This window comes from Grammomys surdaster, unplaced genomic scaffold (assembly GCF_004785775.1).
Source record: "Grammomys surdaster isolate TR1022 unplaced genomic scaffold, NIH_TR_1.0 126131, whole genome shotgun sequence".
NCBI lineage: Eukaryota > Metazoa > Chordata > Mammalia > Rodentia > Muridae > Grammomys > Grammomys surdaster.
This window is the reverse complement of record NW_021620939.1, coordinates 6,126,549-6,146,422: the sequence shown is the minus strand read 5'-3', so window position 1 is coordinate 6,146,422 and position 19,874 is coordinate 6,126,549. Positions and strand designations below refer to the sequence as shown.

The following is a 19,874-nucleotide window of genomic DNA, read 5'->3' as shown; positions in this document are numbered from 1 at the left end:
ATGAACCAAAAAGATCTAACTAATGTTAGTGTTATTGGGAACTAATAGAAGCTTTTATGTTCTGAAAATCCACTAAATGTATGGTGTTCTAATGTTTAGGTTAGTGTTTTAATTTTCTATATATGAAAGGGCTGGGTACTCCAGAGGAGATGGCTTCTTGGGAAAGAGTGCTTGCTATGAAATGTAGTCAAAAGGACCTCAGTTTTAAATCCCTAGGACATTAATGAAAACAAACAGACAAGACAAAACATGGTTTTGTAACCCGTTTTGGGTGAAAATTGAAGTGTTCTGGAAGCTCCGTCCAGTTAGCCTAGCTAAAACTGTAAACTTCAGATTCAGTGAGAAACGCTGTCATTAAAAAATAAGAAGAGGGCTATAGAAGATGCCCAGTGTCCTCCTCCAGCCTTTGTATACATGTATGTACCCATGCAAATGCACCCTTACACATGTACATGTATAACACACAAATAATAAATTTTAAGAAAAAAAGGATACAAAGGGAGTGCTGATGGTATTGGACCAGTCCTCCTGAGCTGAGGTACCTAGAGTTGGCTGTCTTTGGACTTTTACTGTCGTGGTGGAGTTTGAGCTCAGAAGAGTCTTATGATAGAATCTGCATGTCTTCGGAGGAGAAACTTGAGTTGATTCTGATAATCTCCATCTTTTTGGTTGTATTGCCAAGCAGTAGGTAGCTCTTCAGCCATTTTTATTTTCTTTATCATATGCCCTCTCTGGGATACCCTGGTGTCTAATTGCCTACTTAAGTTCCTTGATTTTTTTGATTTGTTGAGATAGGTTCTCATTCTCAGGCTGCCCTTAAGTTGAGGATGATCCTCTTCAACACTCCAAGTAATGAGATTAATAGTTGCGTACCACTCTGTGTGGCTGTCTCGTGATCTTTGACCAAAGCCAAAACGAGTAAAATGCTCCAGTGATGAGTTAAAGGGAAGATGTTGGGTAGTTTGAAGACTGGGCTACTCTTATTTATTTCTCCTCTATTTTTGTTTTTGTTTTGGTTTTTTGTTTATTTGAAACAGGGTTTCTCTGTGTAGCCCTGGCTGTCCTGGAACTTACTCTGTAGACCAGGCTGGCCTTGAACACTCAAGAGATCCTGGCTTTGCCTCCTAAATCTTGGGATTAAAGGCATGTGCTGCTACTACCCCCTAGCTTGTTTATTTCTTGAGTTATTTGAATGGATGTTTTGTCTAAATGTGTATACATCATATGCATGCTTGCTTCCTGAAGAAGCCAGAAGAGGGTGTCAGGTTCCTTGGAACTGGTGTATACAGGTTGTGAGCTGTCACATGGGTGCTAGGAACCAAACCTAGGGCCTCTGGAAGAACAGCAAGTGCATTTAACCACTGAAGCATCTCTCTTGTCCCAGTTCTTTTTGTTGTTCTTTTTCTAACTAAGTATTTTAAAAACATGTTTTATTGCAATAAAATGTTAGCTTGAGGCATTAGAATCTTGTTTGTCAGCTTCTTTATTTGGAACATGGAAGTAATGCCTAAAGATCCAGTGTTCTAGGTGACTTTCAGCCTTAAGCTCTTAGATAATTTAGCTTGACGTAGATGATCTAACATGCTTTGTGGAATGATTCATGTTGCCTTCTATGATAATACACTCTTGGATAGTTATGGTTGGGCCCAGCTGAGAGTCCTTCTAAGTAGACACACAGTAGAACTGAGATTAATGCTGCTACTGGTCACAATGATGTACAATGAGTCTTTCCTTTTTTGCCCTATACTCAATTGGATTAATTAGAATCCATGATATAGATGTAATAAAATATTTTTGTAATGTTTACCATTGTGTGCAGTAATTAGAAAGACACTTCCTGAAACTTATGAGCATGGTTGTTTATTATAACTCCAGTATTCAAGAAGCAGAGGAGATAGAGGGTTACTTCAAGTTCAAGACCAGCCTGGTCTACATAGTGATTTCTAGGTCAGCCAGGGCTATATAACCAAGCCCTGTTTGAAAATCAAAAGAAAAACAACCAAACAAACAGAAAATTGTACTGATTTCCCCTTACTCCACATGTGTAGTAATTGTCATGACCTTGGAATTTTAAGTTCCTTGGCTGTAGAAACTGGGAATTTTTGTAGTATGTTACCTTTGTTAGCTTATCTGGTATTGCGGATTTTCCCTGTTGCAGGACTGGGTGAAAGCTTTTTCTGCAGCAGTCATGTTGAAAACCTTGTGTTGACTTACCTCGTGTTCTGAAATGGGAGCATAAAAGTTTACTCGGACACCTCATCTTAAAATAGCAAAACTTGCTGTTTTCTGCAGATCTAGGACCTTGTTACAGAACTCTGCCCCCCAAAATATGTTTACAGAAGAATATGCTGTGATTAGAGAAGAATATGCTGGTGTGTAGATTTCAAACTCTCTGGACAATATGAATAACCCTGTCTTTGTTTCTACAGTGGGAGCCAAGAAGAAAGGTTTGCTCCCGGGTGGAACAGGGATTATCCTCCTCCTCCCCTTAAGAGTCATGCTCAAGAGAGACACTCTGGCAACTTTCCTGGCAGAGATTCACTTCCCTTTGATTTCCAGGGGCATTCAGGACCTCCTTTTGCAAATGTAGAGGAGCATTCTTTCAGCTATGGAGCTAGAGATGGACCACATGGTGACTATCAAGGAGGGGAGGGATCTGGACATGATTTCAGAGGGGGAGATTTTTCGTCTTCGGATTTCCAGAGCAGAGATTCAGCACAGTTGGACTTCAGGAATAGGGACATACATTCTGGGGATTTTCGGGATAGAGAAGGACCACCTATGGACTACAGGGGTGGAGATGGTACTCCTATGGATTATAGAGGTAGGGAGACACCTCATATAAATTACAGAGACAGGGATTCTCATACTGTTGACTTCAGAAATAGAGATGTTCCTCCATCTGACTTTAGGGGGCGGGGCACTTATGATTTAGATTTTAGAGGCCGAGATGGAGCTCATGCAGATTTTAGGGGAAGAGATTTATCAGATTTGGATTTTAGATCTAGAGATCAGTCTCGTTCTGATTTTAGGAACAGAGATGTATCTGATTTGGACTTCAGGGATAAAGATGGAACACAGGTGGACTTTAGAGGCCGAGGTTCAGCTACTACTGATCTAGACTTTAGGAACAGGGATACACCACATTCGGATTTCAGAGGTAGACACCGTTCTAGGACTTACCAAGATTTTAGAGGCAGAGAGGTAGGACCTTGTATGGAATTTAAAGATAGGGAGATGCCTCCTGTGGATCAAAAAGTTTTGGATTACATTCAGCCTTCTACACAAGAGAGAGAACATTCTAGTATGAATATGAACAAGAGAGAAGAATCCACACATGACCATGCAGTAGAAAGACCTGCTTTTGGTATTCAGAAGGGAGACTTTGAACATTCAGAAACAAGAGAAGGAGAAACACAAAGTGGAACTTTTGAACATGAATCTCAATCAGACTTTCAAAACAGCCAAAGTCCAGCTCAAGACCAAGATAAGCCAAAGCTTTCTGGAGGTGAACAACAGAGTTCAGATGCTGGTCTGTTTAAAGAAGAAGGTGATTTGGACTTTCTCGGCCGACAAGACACGGATTACAGAAGCATTGAATACTGTGATGTGGATCACAGGTTGCCAGGAAGCCAGATTTTTGGCTATGGCCAGAGCAAGTCTTTTCCTCAGGGCAAAATGTCCAGAGATGCCCAACAAGACCTTCAGGTATGTTGATGAGGTGATTCATAATGTTTTGTCGAGGTGAAGTGTAGAATGGAAGATGTTCAGTCTCTAAAGCCTTCTTATATATACAACCATGAAAAAGGAAATTCTGTATTTGAGAGTGGAATATAGGAATTTAAACATTCAAAAAAAGGCCCTTGGCTCAGATCATGTTTTTGATGTGTGTTTAATCATTGTTTTGCTTTATTGTGCTTATTTAAATGTCCTGTGTTAAATTGATTTCAAATGATCAATCTTTGGGGAGTGGCTGTTACTACTATTGCAGTTCCTTGATTTAGGGTTTATTTTCTTATTTAGATTCATACAGGGAATACTTAGAAGTATTTTTACAGTCATGAGGATATGATGTTAATGTGGCACATTTCCTCTTATAGCTAGCTTACTTAGCTTAAAGGTTAAGTTTCTTGAATATAAGCAAGTACAGTTACATTTGCAATTTAATTATGAAAATTATCTTAAAATGGATTTTACCCATCTCTACTTAGGCTTCCTTTTTTTTTTTTTTTTTGGTTTTTCGAGACAGAGTTTCTCTGTATAGCCCTGGCTGTCCTGGAACTCGCTCTGTAGACCAGGCTAACCTCGAACTCAGAAATCCGCCTGCCTCTCCCTCCCAGCTGCTCGGATTAAAGGCATGTGCTACCACCTGGTCTCTTGGTATTTTTTTTTTTTTAAAGACTGGTGGCACATGCCTTTAATCCCAACACTTGGGAGGCAGAGGCAGGAGGATTTCTGAGTTCAAGGCCAGCCTGTTCTACAGAGTGAGTTCCAGGACAGCCAGGGCTATACAGAGAAACCCTGTCTTGAAAAAACAAAAAACAAAAACAAAAACGATTTATTTATTTTATGTCTGTGAGTACACTGTCATTGTCTTCAAACACACCAGAAGAGGGCATCATATCCCATTGCAGATGGTTGTGAGCCATCATGTGGTTGCTGGGAATTAAATTCAGGACCTTTGGAAGAACAGTCAGTACTCTTAACCACTGAGCCATCTCTCCAGCCCCTGTTGGTGATCTTAATACTTAGTAACCAAATAGTACATTTTGAGAATTTTAGAACACGTTTTCCTTATTATTTTAAGACTCTCTCAGTAATCACTAGTCTTAGCATACTTACAATCCACTGATATTAGGGGGAATTGGAGATTATTATTGCTCATATCTTCAACACAATGCAAATCACTTTTGGTCTTGAGTATATTTTATGTTGGACTTTATTTTACATGCAAAAATAAGTCTATTTGTGAAATAACTTTACATTCTGAATTCAAGGATCAAGATTATAGGACCGGCCCAAGTGAGGAAAAACCTAACAGGCTTATTCGATTAAATGGGGTGCCAGAAGATGTCACAAAAGAAGAGGTAAGACATATGTTCTTCTGTCTCTCTCTCTTTTTTTTTTTTTTTTTTTTTTTTTTTTTGGTTTTTTGAGACAGGGTTTCTCTGTATAGCCCTGGCTGTCCTGGAACTCGCTCTGTAGACCAGGCTGGCCTCGAACTCAGAAATCTGCCTGCCTCTGCCTCCCAAGTGCTGGGATTAAAGGAGTGTGCCACCACTGCCCAGCCTTCTGTCTCTTTCGATTAAAAAAAAAAAAAAGCCCAGGTGTGGTGACACATGCCTATAACTCAAGCACTTGGGAAATATATGTGGAAGGATTGTCAATTGAAGCCAAATGGGACTACATTGTGAGATCTTGTCTCAAAATGAAAAAATAAATAAATAAAATTTACTTTCAAGAATTATAGATTTGTGGGACTATATCAAGAGAGGTACAGAGTCAAGTGTTATGATATATGCCTGTAATTAATACTCAGAAGGCTGAGAGAGAAAGATCAAGAGTTTGAGCCCTGGGGAAGGATAATGAGGCAGAGTAGATAGGAGCAATGGCAATGATACTTATATGAGAAAATATCACAAAAAAAACTAGTATTTGCTATGCTAACTAAAAGTAATAATAAAAACTCCGAAACAATTCAGTGCCAAAGTTGGGTTTGCTAACAGAAGCCAGAGCTGAGCCTGGTAGCACAGGCTTATAATCCTAGTTGTTCAGGAACCTGTGGCAAAAATGAAAAATCAGACCCAGTCTGGGCTGCAGAATGAGTTTAGAGCAACCTGGACAATTTAGTGAGAACCTGTCTCAAAATAAAACTATAGGTAATTGGCATAAAGTGTTTACTTTATGCATACCTTATGTTCAATTTCCAGTACCTCCCAGTCCCCCCATCCCCAAAAAAAGGCCAGCTGGCGGTAGCTACTCAGCCATTGTATTTTGATAAATAAACAGGGATGGCATATATTCTTCTACCTATATTTCTCAGTGTTAACATCTATAGTAACTGTAGTATGATGTCTAATTAGACCAGGAAGTAATTTTGGAATAAACTGTAATTTGATATCACTGACATGAAGGTTTGTAAAATGGCACATGACTAGTCTCTTGGGACTTGATAATATCCTTGAGACCATATTATATCAGGAGTCCATGCACAAAGAAGCAGTCGATTTATAGTAGAAAAGACTGGGAGCTAAGTCAAGTGTGGTGGCACATGTCTTTAACCCCAGCACTCAGGTGCACATCTGAGTTGCAGGTTAGCCTGGTCTACACATCAAGTTCCAGGACAGCTATATAGACCCTGTCTCAGAGTCAACTGGGAGTTAACCAACTGCTCTATTTAAGAGTTTTCTGTCCAAATTTTGATAGAACTTAGGGGAAAATTAGTTAGAAGTAAAAGTATGTCAGTCATTGTGAAATGCTAACAAGCATTTGTTCATTTACTTATTACAGTGTTCTATGAGTAAGTACTCTTAATTTACTCCTCTATTGGTTGAAAAGCCCTTATTTGAAGTTCTTGGGACAAGTTATATTTCAAATGTTGTGGTTTTTAGATTTTAGAATATTTGTATATATTTTGGTAGTTTGACACTCCTAATCTGAAATCCAAAATGATTATAAAGTTTAATATTTTAATAGTATTTTGGATTTCAGAGGTGGGGACGGGTAGGGTAGGATGGGGGGTGGTTTGCTTTTTTTTTTTTTTCCCTTCTTCTTCTAGATGCAGTCTTAATATGTAGATTTGGCTGGCTTGCAACTTGCTATGTACCTTCATGCCTTTGGTTTTGCCAACACCTCAGTTTTTAGTTAAGGATATCTTTCCTAATATTGTGCACCGGGCACTGTTGTAGACACTGAATAATAGAACAGTGAGTATAGTAATGTTGTTGCCTTCCTAGATAACACAGAAATAAGCAGAAGTTAAAGAATAGAGTGCTGAAAGGGTACCTCAGTAGTTTGAGGCCTCAAGATTGGTTGGTGAGGCATGTTTGGCAGTTGTGAGCTCCAGGGAATGTAATACCTCCTTAACAGCCTCTCTGGCCAACTGCACTCCTGTACACATACCCACACATAGACCTGGGGACTCATATCACAGAATTACAATTTTTCTGTTTTTTTGTTGTTGTTGTTTTTGTTGTTGTTGTTTTCCTTTCCTGAGACAGGGCACATAATACTGTTTTAAAAAGAGAGAGAAGCCAGATGTGGTAGCACACACCTTTAGTCCCAGCACCTGGGAGGCAGAAGCAGGCATATTTCTGAGTTTGAGTTCCAGGGTAGTCAGGGGTTACACAGAGAGAGAAACCTGACTCAAAAAACCAGAGAGAAATGGGGAGGGAGAGGAAGAAAGGGAGGAGGATAGTTTTTAGTAGTGATAAATTTTCTGGAGAAAAAAAACAAAACAAAAAACTAAAGATTTAAAAGCTCTTGAGGAGTCAAGGGAAAGTAGAGTCAAGAGTTTCAAGTTCATCCTTGTATTTGAGACGGTCTGAGCTACACCAGAAGAGTTAGGATGTCATTAGGATTAGACTGTTTCCTTCTCTTCTTCTGAAATTAGATTTATTTTTTATTTATTTCTTTGTGCATGCATATGGAGCTAGTGTTTGCATGCCTAGCACATATATGGAGGTCAGAGAACAGGCTGGGTTGTTTGTTTGTTTATTTGATAGATACAGGGTTTTTCTGGTGGTCTTGGCTGTCCTAGAGCTTTTGCTGTGAGCCAGGATGGACTGAAATTCAGAGATATGCCTGCCTCTGTCTCCCAAGTACTGGGACTAAATGTCCTTATCTGCTGAGCCATCTTGCCAGATACAGGATTTGTCCATTTTTGATTGAATGTAGTGAAAGAACAGGTTGTTTGAAGACAGAAGAAAAAACTAGACTTAAGTTCAAGTTGTGGCTCTGGACTGGATTGGATTTACTCAGTGCATCCTTTTGTTTTTAGCATGAAACATTAAGCATTAAAAGTTACACATAGCAAGTAAAGAGTGGTTTGGAATATATACAGATTTCAAAACCTGTGCTCTTTAAAGCTATGCTCTTTTGCCTTTCTAGAGAGTGCTGGGTATAAATCTAATTCCTTCGATATGCTAGGTAAGCACTCTCCTGCTGAATCTCATTCTTAACCCAACTCTTATTCCTGTGTCTATTGTATTCAGTTTCTGTTCCTTTCTCTCTGTGGTGTGCTTCCCTCTCCCCATTTATGGCCACATAAAGCCTGTGTGCCTCCTGGCCAGCTGGGATTATAGGTCTGTGCCATTATGCCTTGTTTCATTTATTACATTTTGAATTCTCACAGTGTGTATGGTTTAATTTTGTCTTTATAAAAATATAGATTTAAATTATATAGAGTATGGTGGCGCATGCCTTTATTCCCAGCACTTGGGAGGCAGAGGCAGGCGGATTTCTGAGTTCGAGGCCAGCCTGGTCTACAGAGTGAGTTCTAGGACAGCCAGAACTACACAGAGAAACCCTGTCTCAAAAAACAAAAAAAGCAACAACAAAAAAATTATATAGAGTAAAAACCAGTGCTTTGTATCATTAGTGTAAATGTCATATTTTTGCAGATTCTCAACGCCTTTCGGACTTCTGATGGAGTACCTGTTAAGGAGCTGCAGGTGAAGGAGTATAACACAGGTGAGTCTTTAAAATGTCCATATATATCATCTTGGTTTAGGAGGTTCTTGGAGACATGTCTGCATCATATGCTACTCAAAAATTTGTTTTTTAAGAAATCACAAATAAGATTTCCAGAAGTTTCCTGTTGGTGTCTTCAGATAACAAGCAGCTTTAGTCTTAACTGTGATTCTTTGTATGGCTGTATGTCCACACATGGGCGATGAGGATGCGTGTTCCAGTTCTTCTGAGTGCCTGTGAGATATAAAGTGAGTGTCATAGCATCTATACCTGTTTTATATGATTAAACTATTAAACCTGGTATTTATGTTTTTCACAATGGCCTAGTGAGATTTAATAAGCTTGCTGTGTATGAAGTTTTACATTTCATTGTCTCAAAGTGAAATTTACCAGCTTACCAGAGAAATTGCTTGCTCTGAGAAGAGTCCTGCTACAGCTCAGGTTTGAAATTCATCAACAGATCTAGAAGACCTTTCTGCTTGATTTCTGTCTGCAGTCTGAAATGCAAAGAATGTTCTAGTATTTTTGAGTGCCACCTTTGGCTTATTTTCTTCAACTCTTACTATAGGAAATTAGGAAGAAGTAAAAAACCAAGGTCTCAAAGTTTTAAATTTTTATTTATTCTTTTCTCAAATATTATATCTTGATCCCTCCCTCTTCTCCTCCCAGACCCTTCTCTACCTCCCCTTTCCCTCAGATTCACTCCTCCTCTGTTTCCCTTCAGAAAAGGGCAAGCCTCCCAAGGATATCAACCAAACATAGCAAACCAAATTTAATAATAATAGGCACATCCCCTCATTAAGGCTGGATAAGGCCTTTAATCCCAGCACTTGGGAGACAGAGGCAGGTGGATTTCTGAGTTCGAGGCCAGCCTGGTCTACAGAGTGAGTTCCAGGACATCCAGGGCTACACAGAGAAACCCTGTCTCAAACAAACAAACAAAAAAACAAGGCTGTATAAGGCAGCCAAATAGGAGAAAAGGGGTCCTAAAAGCTGGCAAAAGAGTCAGACCCCCCACATACATACATACATACATACATACATACATACATACATACATACATACACGCGTACACACACACACACACTCACACATTAGGAGTACCATAAGAACACCAAATTACACAAGCATGACATATATGCAGAGGACATAGGTCAAATAAATATTTGGCAAATATGTTTTGGGTCTCTATGACATGAAATAGATTAAAAATAAAGATAATTAGCCCAGAGCAGTAGTGGCATACTCCTTTAATCCCACCACTTGGGAGATAGAGGCAGACAGATCTCTATGAGTTGGAGGACAGCCAGGGTTGCACAGAAACCCTGTCCTCAAAAACCAAAAACAACCAACCAACAAGTAAATAAATAAAATCTTTAAGTGATCTGTTTTGTAGAATTTTAAATTGAAGAAAACAGAGCATTTATGTTTTCACAGAACATAGAGTCACAGTAACATATTTAAAAGCATCGTCAGTCAACAGTATGTCGTATTTTGGAGGATACAGCTGATTTCCATTTATTTATTTATTTTATTTATGTGGCCTGGGCAAGTGTTCTATCTCAGAGCTATTAACTCAATCTTACTTTAACTTTTAAATAATTTACCATGGAATGGAATTTTGTTTTTGTTTTTTGAGACAGGGTTTCTCTGAGTAGTCTTGGTCTTATTCTGTAGACCAGGCTGGCTTTGAAATCAGTGAAAAGTTACAAAAATAAATTTTTGTGTTTAAAATAGTGTGGATTTTAAGTTCAAAAGTATACTTTTCCTGTAATTTGGGAGAAAACCCCCCAGAAGTATTATTTCTCAGAAAACAGTTATTTATTTGGTTTACTTACACCACACCTTTACTTTGTAGAAATTGAATAAGAGTAGATTTGTTGTTCCCGTGTGTCTCAGTTTGTCGTGTTTGTGGCATGTGTCTGATGCATGTTCTCTTTGGTAACTAACGGTAGACTTTATAGACTGGACATGTTTTTTTAACTTAACTTACAGGGCGGTAGGACAGCCTGAGCTTCAATCTTGTCTCATGAACTGTGCCTTCATTAAATATTGGTACCTTTAGTGAAGAAGAGATAAGTGATTTTTTTTTTTTAAATTTAGTTTTATTTTTTTGGTGGCTTTTGGTGACAGGGTTTCTCTGTATCCCTGGCTGGATTCACAGAGATCAGTCTTTGCCTCCTGAGTAAAGAAGAAATATCTTTTTTTTTTTTTTTAAAGATTTATTTTATGTATATCAGTACACTGTCACCCTCTTCAGATACACCACAAGAGGGCATCAGATCCCATTACAGATGGTTGTAAGCCACCATGTGGGTGCTGGGAATTGAACTCAGGACCTCTGGAAGAACAGTCAGTGCTCTTAACCACTGAGCCATCTCTCCAGCCCCAAGAAGAAATATCTTAATGCTTAAATAGCTACCTGTATGGTGACTCTCAACCATCTGTAACTCAGTCCTAGAGGATCTAAGTAAGAAGTCCCAGCCTTCTTCTGTCCTCTGTGGATACTAGACACATACTTGGTACATAGATACACGTGAAAGCAAAAAGCCACACACATAAATAAATAGAAGAAATATATGATGAAGAGTAATTGAGTATCTCCCCTTCCCCACCCACACACACACTCATTCATTCATGTATGCACATGTATTACCCCTCTCCACCCCATACACAAATTATACTTAAAAGGTAGAGACAGAAGGTCTGCTTAAGGTATATAAAAAGTTCAGTTCCTGTCTATGCCTACTTGAGACTCTATCTCAAAACTACTATGACACCTGAACTAAACCAGTTGTTTTAGATTGGGTAATGTCCTGCCAGAGTTGGTGCTAAATAGGTGTTACTTATAATGGGTAGATTTAGAATATATAGAGGCGATCCTTTTAGTTTCATTACAAAGCCAGGTATGATGGTACACATTTGTAATTCCACTGAGGAGACCAAGGTATATAGACTCGAATATTCCAGGTCAGTCTGAGGATATATAGTATAACTGTGTTTACTCCTCCCTAACCCTCTCCCTCCCAAGAAAAACCCAAAAAAACCTTAAAAACCATCTTTGCTGAAAATTGGCCCAAAAAACTTATTATTTAAGGTCTTTTTAGATTTTGGAATTACAAGTGAGATTATACATCTTGTACCTTTCATTTGGTGTTTATAAACAGCTTTCTTAATTATATATTACATTGACTTTTTATATTTCTGGGACAGTGTCAGGAGTGAAATGTCTTTTGATGATTGGCTAATATTATGTACAATTGGAAAAGTATTGAACAGTAGAAATGAGGAGACTTGCTCATGTACATTACAACAAAAGAATTGTGTTGATAAAAAGAAGCCAGTTAACACGATATATATTTATATAAATCTCCACAGAAAGGGTTGAGTTGCTAACATATACTGAAGTGTGAATCAGCCTTGAAAACATGAAAAAAGTCAGACACACCAATTCCATATTTTTGTGACTATTATTATGGATAGCCATAATAGGTCTAGCCCCAGAAATAGAAAGGAAATTAGTGGGAATGAGGAGTGTTTGCTTAATGGATAAGGATTATTATTTTAAGGCGGTAAAAATGTTTTAGAACTAGATAGTATTGTACAGTATCATAACTATTCTGAATTATATAGTTGAAAAATATTACTAATTTTTATGTGTGTGTTCCAGCCTGTGGAGGTTAGGAAAGGGCATTAGATCTTCTGGAATTGAGATGACAGATGGTTACTGGGCGATGGTGGCATACACCTTTAATCCTTAGACTCAGGAGGCAGAGGCAAGTGGGTCACTTTAAGTTCAACATGGTCTACAAAATAAGTTCTAGGACAGCCAGGGCTACACAGAGAATCCCAGTCTCAAGAAAAAAAAGGAGGAAGGAAGGAATGAAGGAATGAAGGAATGAAGGAAGGAAGGAAGGAAGGAAGGAAGGAAGGAAGGAAGGAAGGAAGGAAGGAATCAGTTACAGATGGTTATGAGACACCATGTGGGTACTGGGAACTGAATCCATGTCCTCTGCAAGAACAGTAAACCAGTGGTTAGTAGCATTGACTGCTCCTCCAGAGAACCTGGTGTCTGTAGCTTCCTAGTACCACATATGCACATGGTATACACATATAGGCATGAAAATACACATAAAATAAGTCTTAAAAAAACCAATAAACACTTTTAACCAATGAGCCATGTTTCTAGACCTGTACTTTTTTTCTGGACAGTGTCTCAAGTACCTTGAGTTAGCCTTATATTCTTGGTTTCTATCTCCTAAGTGCTAGAAGCATGGAACTACCATTGCCTGGTTTCTGTAGTGCCACAACAGGCCCAGAGCGTTGTGTGTATTAGGCAAGTATTCTGTCAACTGAACAATATCACCAGTCTTTTTTTTTCTTTTTTAAAGGTGGTAGGGTGGTGATGGTGGTAGGATAGTGGACAGGTTCTTACCAAATAGCTTTGACTAGCTGGAACTCTCTTTGTAACCAAGCTCCTTCAAACTCAGAGGTCTACTTGCCTCTGTCTCCAAAGTGCTGGAGTTTAAGGCCTTTTTTACCAGGCATATCCTAAAGCATACAATACAGACTTAGAAAATAGGTATTTGTGTTATGTATTCTATCTTCCTGAATAGTTTGTAACATCTTATAATTGAGCTTTTGTAAGGGCATCTATTACTTCTTATCCTCATGGGTTCTTTTGGACTCAAAATTTAAAGAGTTTACTATTCTGTTAACTTTTTAAAGATTTGTTTTTAAGTATATATGTGTATTTTGCCTGCATATATGAACTTGCACTCATGTGTCCATTGCAGTTGCACATTTGATGTGGCATTGAATGAGCACCATCCTGTGCCAGGTGCTATTCTAGGATTGGGAACACAGGAGTGGAAAGAACACAGTCTATCTAGGACCTCAGTTGTTTTGCTCCAGCGCTCTTCTCCTGTATTGATCCTTCTCTCATTACTCTGTCCTTCCTAGAATGAAGTCTGTTCTTTCCTTATAAGAAACAAATTTACAATTTTTTTTCCTGACTGATTGTTTTGGACAGGGGTTTTGAGGGAAGTAGGAGGTAGGGGGTGCAGTGAGAATATGATTTGGATAGATCACTAGCTTTTTGAACGAATACATGCTTCCCTTTGATTTAAGTAGCATCTTCAAGTAGATTGTATTTATTTCTTCTCATCTTGACTCTTTCATTAGAGTAAGCTCTCTTAGGTGGGATATTAGCCTCCATTGTATTTACACAGTACCATTCCTGCAAGTGGACTGGAAATAACTTGAAAAGAAAATTTCTTAATGGTTATTTCCCTGGATGCAGAGAACTATAATATCATCATAGTCAGGATAAAATGTTTCCTAGGTCTAAATTTAGATTTTGAAATAAAAACCCATATGCTGCCGGGTGGTGGTGGCGCACACCTTTAATCCCAGCACTTGGGAGGCAGAGGCAGGCAGATTTCTGAATTCGGGGCCAGCCTGGTCTACAGAGTGAGTTCCAGGACAGCCAGGGCTACACAGAGAAACCCTGTCTCGGAAAACAAACAAACAAACAAACAAACAAGCCATATGCTGTGGTAATGCTTATTTAGATTAGTGCCGTAGTTCCGGCGGGGGGGGGGGGGGTTGTGGCCAGCTTGGGCCACATAGTAAGGTCAGGGATAATCTAAGTAGCCTGTATAGTAGGTTCTTGTCTTAGAAATATCAGAAAAAGGAAAAAAAAAACATTTTTTCCCTTTATTTTTTATGTGGTGCAGAGGAACAAACCCAAGGTCTCATACATGCTAGGTAATGTTCTACCACTAATCCACATTCCTACCCTCCATTTCTTCCTTCCTTCCTTCCTTCCTTCCTTCCTTCCTTCCTTCCTTCCTTCCTTCCTGTTTATCATAACCAATTGGCACAGATGGAAAACTAAATAAAATACAACCACATGTAGTTTCAAAATGTAACAAATAGTCTTCTGTTTTCCTCCTTTCATCTGTTCTATCATAGAACCACAATCCTTAGATGCATAGTTGCAGAGAAGCAAATTAGAGATGCTCATAAAATGTCAATGAGTCCCATGTAGACCAATTTCTTCCAATCTGTTAGTTTGATATAAAATTAGAGATTCTTAATTTTAGTAAAACAACTTTCTATACCTTTTGTTGTACTGTTCCCATTGATAGGAATCCAGATATCTGAGTCAGTTCTATTACTTTTCTTCTAAAAACCTGTATTTCCAATTAAATAAAAATAGGTAAGTAGGACCTATAGAACCTCCTTTTCTACAATTTCTATCAGTCTTTTCTTTCTTTTTCTAAAATTTATTTATTTTATGTATATGAGTACACTGCCACTGTCTTCAGACACACCAGAAGAGGACATTGGATCCTATTACAGATGGTTGTGAGCCACCATGTGGTTGCTGGGAATTGGACTCAGAACCTCTGGAAGACCAGTCAGTGCTCTTAACCTCTGAGGCAGCCCTTGTCTTTTCTTTTTTACTTTCTCCTCCCACCTCCACTCCACCCTTACCCCTGAGTTTCTCTGTGTAGCCCTGGCTGTCCAGGAACTCACTCTGTAGACCAGGCTGGCTGTAGACTCACAGAGATCCACCTGATTTCTGTGATTAAAGGCATGCACCACCACTGCCCAGCTGGGTCTGTCTGCTTTCTGATTGACTGAATTTTTTTCTCTCTCTCCCCCTCTCTCCCTCTCTCCTTCCCCCCTCCTTCTCTGTTTTTCAAGATGAGGTTTCACTTTGTAGCCCTCTAACTCCCTTTGTAGAAGAGGCTGGCCTCTAACTCAAGAGTCTCTCCTGCCTCTGTCTCCTGAGTGCTAGTAGTAAAGGTATGCACACTATGCCTGGCTCTATCATGTGCATTTTACATTCATAATACTCTTGCTTCTATAGACAACAATACTTTAGAGAAAATGTTTTAGTTAAATCAGATTTTAATAAAATAAACACTGACATTCACAGTCTTGTAAAATCCTTGAGAGAAGGCTCATTGGTTAAGAGTACTTGCATACTTTAGTACCAGCACTCTGGAGACGGCCAGAGTTACATAGTGAAAACCTACCTCAAAAAGAGTGCTTCTGTACTTCCAGAAGACTCGAGTTCAGTTCCCAGCACCCATGTTGGTTACTTCATTATTGCCTATCACTCAGCTACAGGGGATCTGACGCCTCCATGGGTGCACATAAATACACACAAAGGGGTGGTGGCGGTGGTCAATAAAACTAAAAAAATCCTAATCTAGTCTCCCTTTTACATTTCATAGTTGACATATCTATTTTTGGATTATTGAAGGTAAAACCGGTAGTCTCTTAAATAGGAAATTCATCTGGGTTAATGTTATTTGTAATTTTCTAGGTCAGTTTGAAGGTAGGACTGTCTATCTCTACCTAAACAAAATTTCTGTTACGAAGGTGGGCCTTTTGTAAACTAACAGTTGACTTTAACAATCTTGGATTGAGTTTGTTGGCATTGTGGAATCAAGCCTTGCAGGGGCAGAGACCAAAAATTAGTTTTTGAGTTGGGGTGGATATTACTTATCAGGTCTCTGTTTTCTGTACTTTATCCCTCCAAAGACTATCTAATTAATTTTCATAGATACTTTTTGGTAACTAAATGATTAATGAAGATGGAGAAGATTTGAAATTTTACACTTACTTGTGTGTGTATAAACATATAACACAGGGGCATGCCACAGAGCTTATGTGGAGGTCAAAGGACAACTTGGGGGAAGTGTTTCTCTCCTTCCACCATGTGAATCCTAGGGTTCAAATTTAGGTCATCAAACCTGGTAGTAGTATTTTTACCTGTTGAGCCATCTTGCTAGCCAAGATTTGAAAGTATTACTTTTTTAGATTTTCTTTCCTTTGTTCTGTTTTTCTTCTTAGCTACCAATAAAAAGCATGAGGAATATTTATATTTCTAGAAGATTTGTATACTTAGGTTAGAAAATAGAGTTAGATATGCTTATTTTAATAGTCATGTAAGACCCTTTAGTCTACCAAGATGTCTTCCCAGAAGACCACCATTAATAAAAAGATAATAAAATAGATATTTTGCTACTTCCTTTGGTAGAAACATGTTTGTGGAATTGTTATCAGTATTTAGTATCTTGAGTTCAAGTAATTTTGAATGTAGGATTCATTGTCAGGTTTCAGAATATTACTTTTCTGGGTTAAACATCCTCTGTGACTACTAGAACTTTTCCTATGAACTATCAGATTAATTCTGATAATTGTAAAACTTGAGCAACAAGAAAATCCCAGGTTATTCCATTAAAGCAATACAATCATTTTAATTTTTTATATTAAGTTGTGTTGCATTTATCCATTTTCAGATTTTTGTGTAATCACATAACAGTGCCTGAGTCCTGCCTCCCACCCTACATCCATATCGCCTTTCCTTCTCACTGAATCACTGTGGAGGTGGGATAAGACTTGGCTGTGGCTTCATTTGGTTTCTGATTCCAAGTTTCTCTGAGTGTGAGCATTTACTTTGGTGGCTGTGCTTTTGTTATTTAAAGTGATGTATTTTTCATACATTATGGCCCTTAAATGCAAGCCAACCTCTTCATCTGGTGTCAACCAAAGGAAAACTGATCTGTTGCAACGCTGGAGGAAAAACTGGCAGTGTTGGATTTACCTATATTGAAAGATGGTATGTTGTTCTTCACCTTGGGCTCTCCAAGTATAATTTTGACAGTGCATGGTTTTTATCTTATATGCTGATTTTTGTCTCTAACTTCTGAGTTAGATTCACTTTGTATTTAATTCCAGTCTTTTTTTTTCCCTGTATAAAATTTTACATAATTATCCATAAGGATATATTCATTTTTTAATCCTTTATATGCTGTGTATTTTCATATTGCTACATAATTTTTATTGCCATCTTTTATAATAAGAATTTCTAGTTTTTGTTCTTCCAGAAGAATTGTGAGAGCCAATGCAGTCACTTATTGAGAGTGAATACTTTCTAACTTGCTTATTTAGCCCACTCAGTGATTTGCTATAAATATTACAGTAGGAGTAACTATTGTGCTCATTTGCCCTCAGGCATGTGGGACTCATCCGGTATTGCAGCTGAATAAATTTGAAATTAAGATTATTTAAATCAATCTAGGGTCTTCTTAAGAGTGAAAGACTAGGACCTGGAGACACATACTTGTAGTCCTAGCTACTCAGAAGGCTGAGGCAGGAGAATAGCAGTGTTAGCAACCTGAGCTGCACAGTAAGGTTTAAGATTAACGTAGAATTCAAAAAATAGAGGCACTGGTCTGTAGTCCAAGCACTCTATAGTACAGGAGGAGAATTGCTCCAAGTTTGAGGCCACAAAGGGCAACATAGCAAAAACCCTCAGAAAACTAAAGTAAGTAAAACGAAACAAAAAGAAGTCACCCTGTGCAACTTAGCCTTGTCTAAGAATAAAAATACCAGCCGGGCGGTGGTGGCGCACGCCTTTAATCCCAGCACTTGGGAGGCAGAGGCAGGTGGATTTCTGAGTTCGAGGCCAGCCTGGTCTACAGAGTGGTTCCAGGACAGCCAGGGCTACACAGAGAAACCCTGTCTCGAAAAACCAAAAAAAAAAAAAAAAAAGAATAAAAATACCAAGTGGTGGGCTGGAGAGATGGCTCAGAGTTTAAGAGCACTGGCTGCTTGCTCTTCCTGAGGTCCTAAGTTCAATTCCCAGCAACTACATGGTGGCTCACAACTCTCCGTAATAGGATCTGATGCTCTCTTCTGATGTGTCTGAAGACAGCTACAGTGTACTCATATAAATGAAATAAATAAATCTTAAAAAAAAAAACACACCAAGTGGTTAGCCCTGAAATTACATACACACAGGAAACACTAAGTGGACCCAGCAGGTTGTGTTTATAGGTTTATGTGCTTATACATGTAACAGTAACAAATAAAAAGAAACCTTGAATTTTAGAAGAAGTGGGGTGGGGCATGGGAGAGGTTTAAGTGAGGAGACGGATGGGGGAAATGACGCTAATGTATTTTAATTTTTAAAAAAGTTTGAGTAATGAGATAGATTGGTGAGGTGGTTCTATGGGTAAAGGAGCTTGCCACCAAGCTTAACAACCTGACTGTCATCTCTTAAGTCCTACATGCTGAAGGGAGAGAAAATGATCCCCAAAAGTTGATCTCTGAGTTTGATGGTAGAGGTGCGCACCTTTACTCCCAGTACTTTGGAGGCAGAGGGAGGTGCATCTCTGACTTCGAGGCCAGCCTGGTCTACTCTACAGAGTGAATTCCATGGCAAGTAGGGCTACATAGATGTTTCAAAAAAACCAAAATAAAATAAAGATGGTCTATAATCTCTACATACATGTAAGCACATACCTGCACGCCCACATGCACACGCACACGCACTGTAGTTTTTAAAAAGTATATAGAAGACTAAGATTAGATTGATGGTTTAACTGTAGAGCTCTCACCTAGCATGTACCCAGCGTTCAGTCCTTAATACTGGAAAATGAAGAGATACAGTATGATGGTTAATAGTATCCATTTGAATGTGAACTGCTTAGCTTTAAAAGGCTTAGTACTGGTGTTAAAACTAAGGTGTCTTTGAGCAAATTATGTTTCCTTTTTTTGTTTGTTTTCCTTCCCATCAGTAAAGTGAATTTAGTAATATATACTTGTGTAGTAGTCTTGTGGGGATTAAACCAGTATATGTAAAATAATTTTGTAATAGAACCTTGTTTATAACAGATACTGTGTAAATACTTATTGTCATTGTCTTCTGGCAGTTTCTGAAAAATCTTTATGATATAACTATGAAGTCTGAATGAAGAGACTATTTGGGATAAAAATTGGATATCTTAAAAAATCTATATAATTAAAATTTAAATGTTTTCTTTTGATAGCTACACTTAGTGCAGAAGAAATTTGAATGGTAGACTTGTAAACTTATGTTAGTCTAAAGTTGATATGTACAAAGTGATCACTGTTCCTCTTGTAGTCTATGTATTTTCCTTTCCAGTGACTTTCGTACCAATACCTGCTTGTTTCTTCAGCAAAGTATGAATTGTCATGAGTCACCTCGTTCTTCCCACAGAGTCTGCAGAGTCTGTGTATTCCTCCAGGCCACAGTGTTTTCATCTCTGGGCATAGCAAGGAATTTAGGGCTTTGCAATCTGGTTTTAGTGTGTGTGTGTGTGTGTGTGTGTGTGTGTGTGTGTGTGTGTGTGTG

The 19,874-nt window shown here is 38.5% G+C and overlaps 1 protein-coding gene across 5 annotated transcripts in view; it reads left to right on the top strand.

Annotated features, from left to right (window-relative positions):
- Positions 1-19,874, top strand: part of Rbm6 (RNA binding motif protein 6) — a 98,774-nt gene that overhangs the window by 15,525 nt on the left and 63,375 nt on the right. For 2 of the 5 annotated variants that reach the window (XM_028756827.1, XM_028756828.1), the window contains exons 3-5: positions 2,430-3,708; positions 4,998-5,087; positions 8,622-8,691. The exons of 1 other annotated variant lie outside the window; for it this stretch is intronic. In XM_028756827.1, coding sequence (XP_028612660.1) covers positions 2,430-3,708; positions 4,998-5,087; positions 8,622-8,691 — 1,439 coding nt within the window. Of the gene's footprint in view, positions 1-2,158; positions 3,709-4,997; positions 5,088-8,621; positions 8,692-19,874 lie in introns of those variants that run through there. 2 more of the 5 variants (XM_028756829.1, XM_028756831.1) reach the window with 2 other exon arrangements.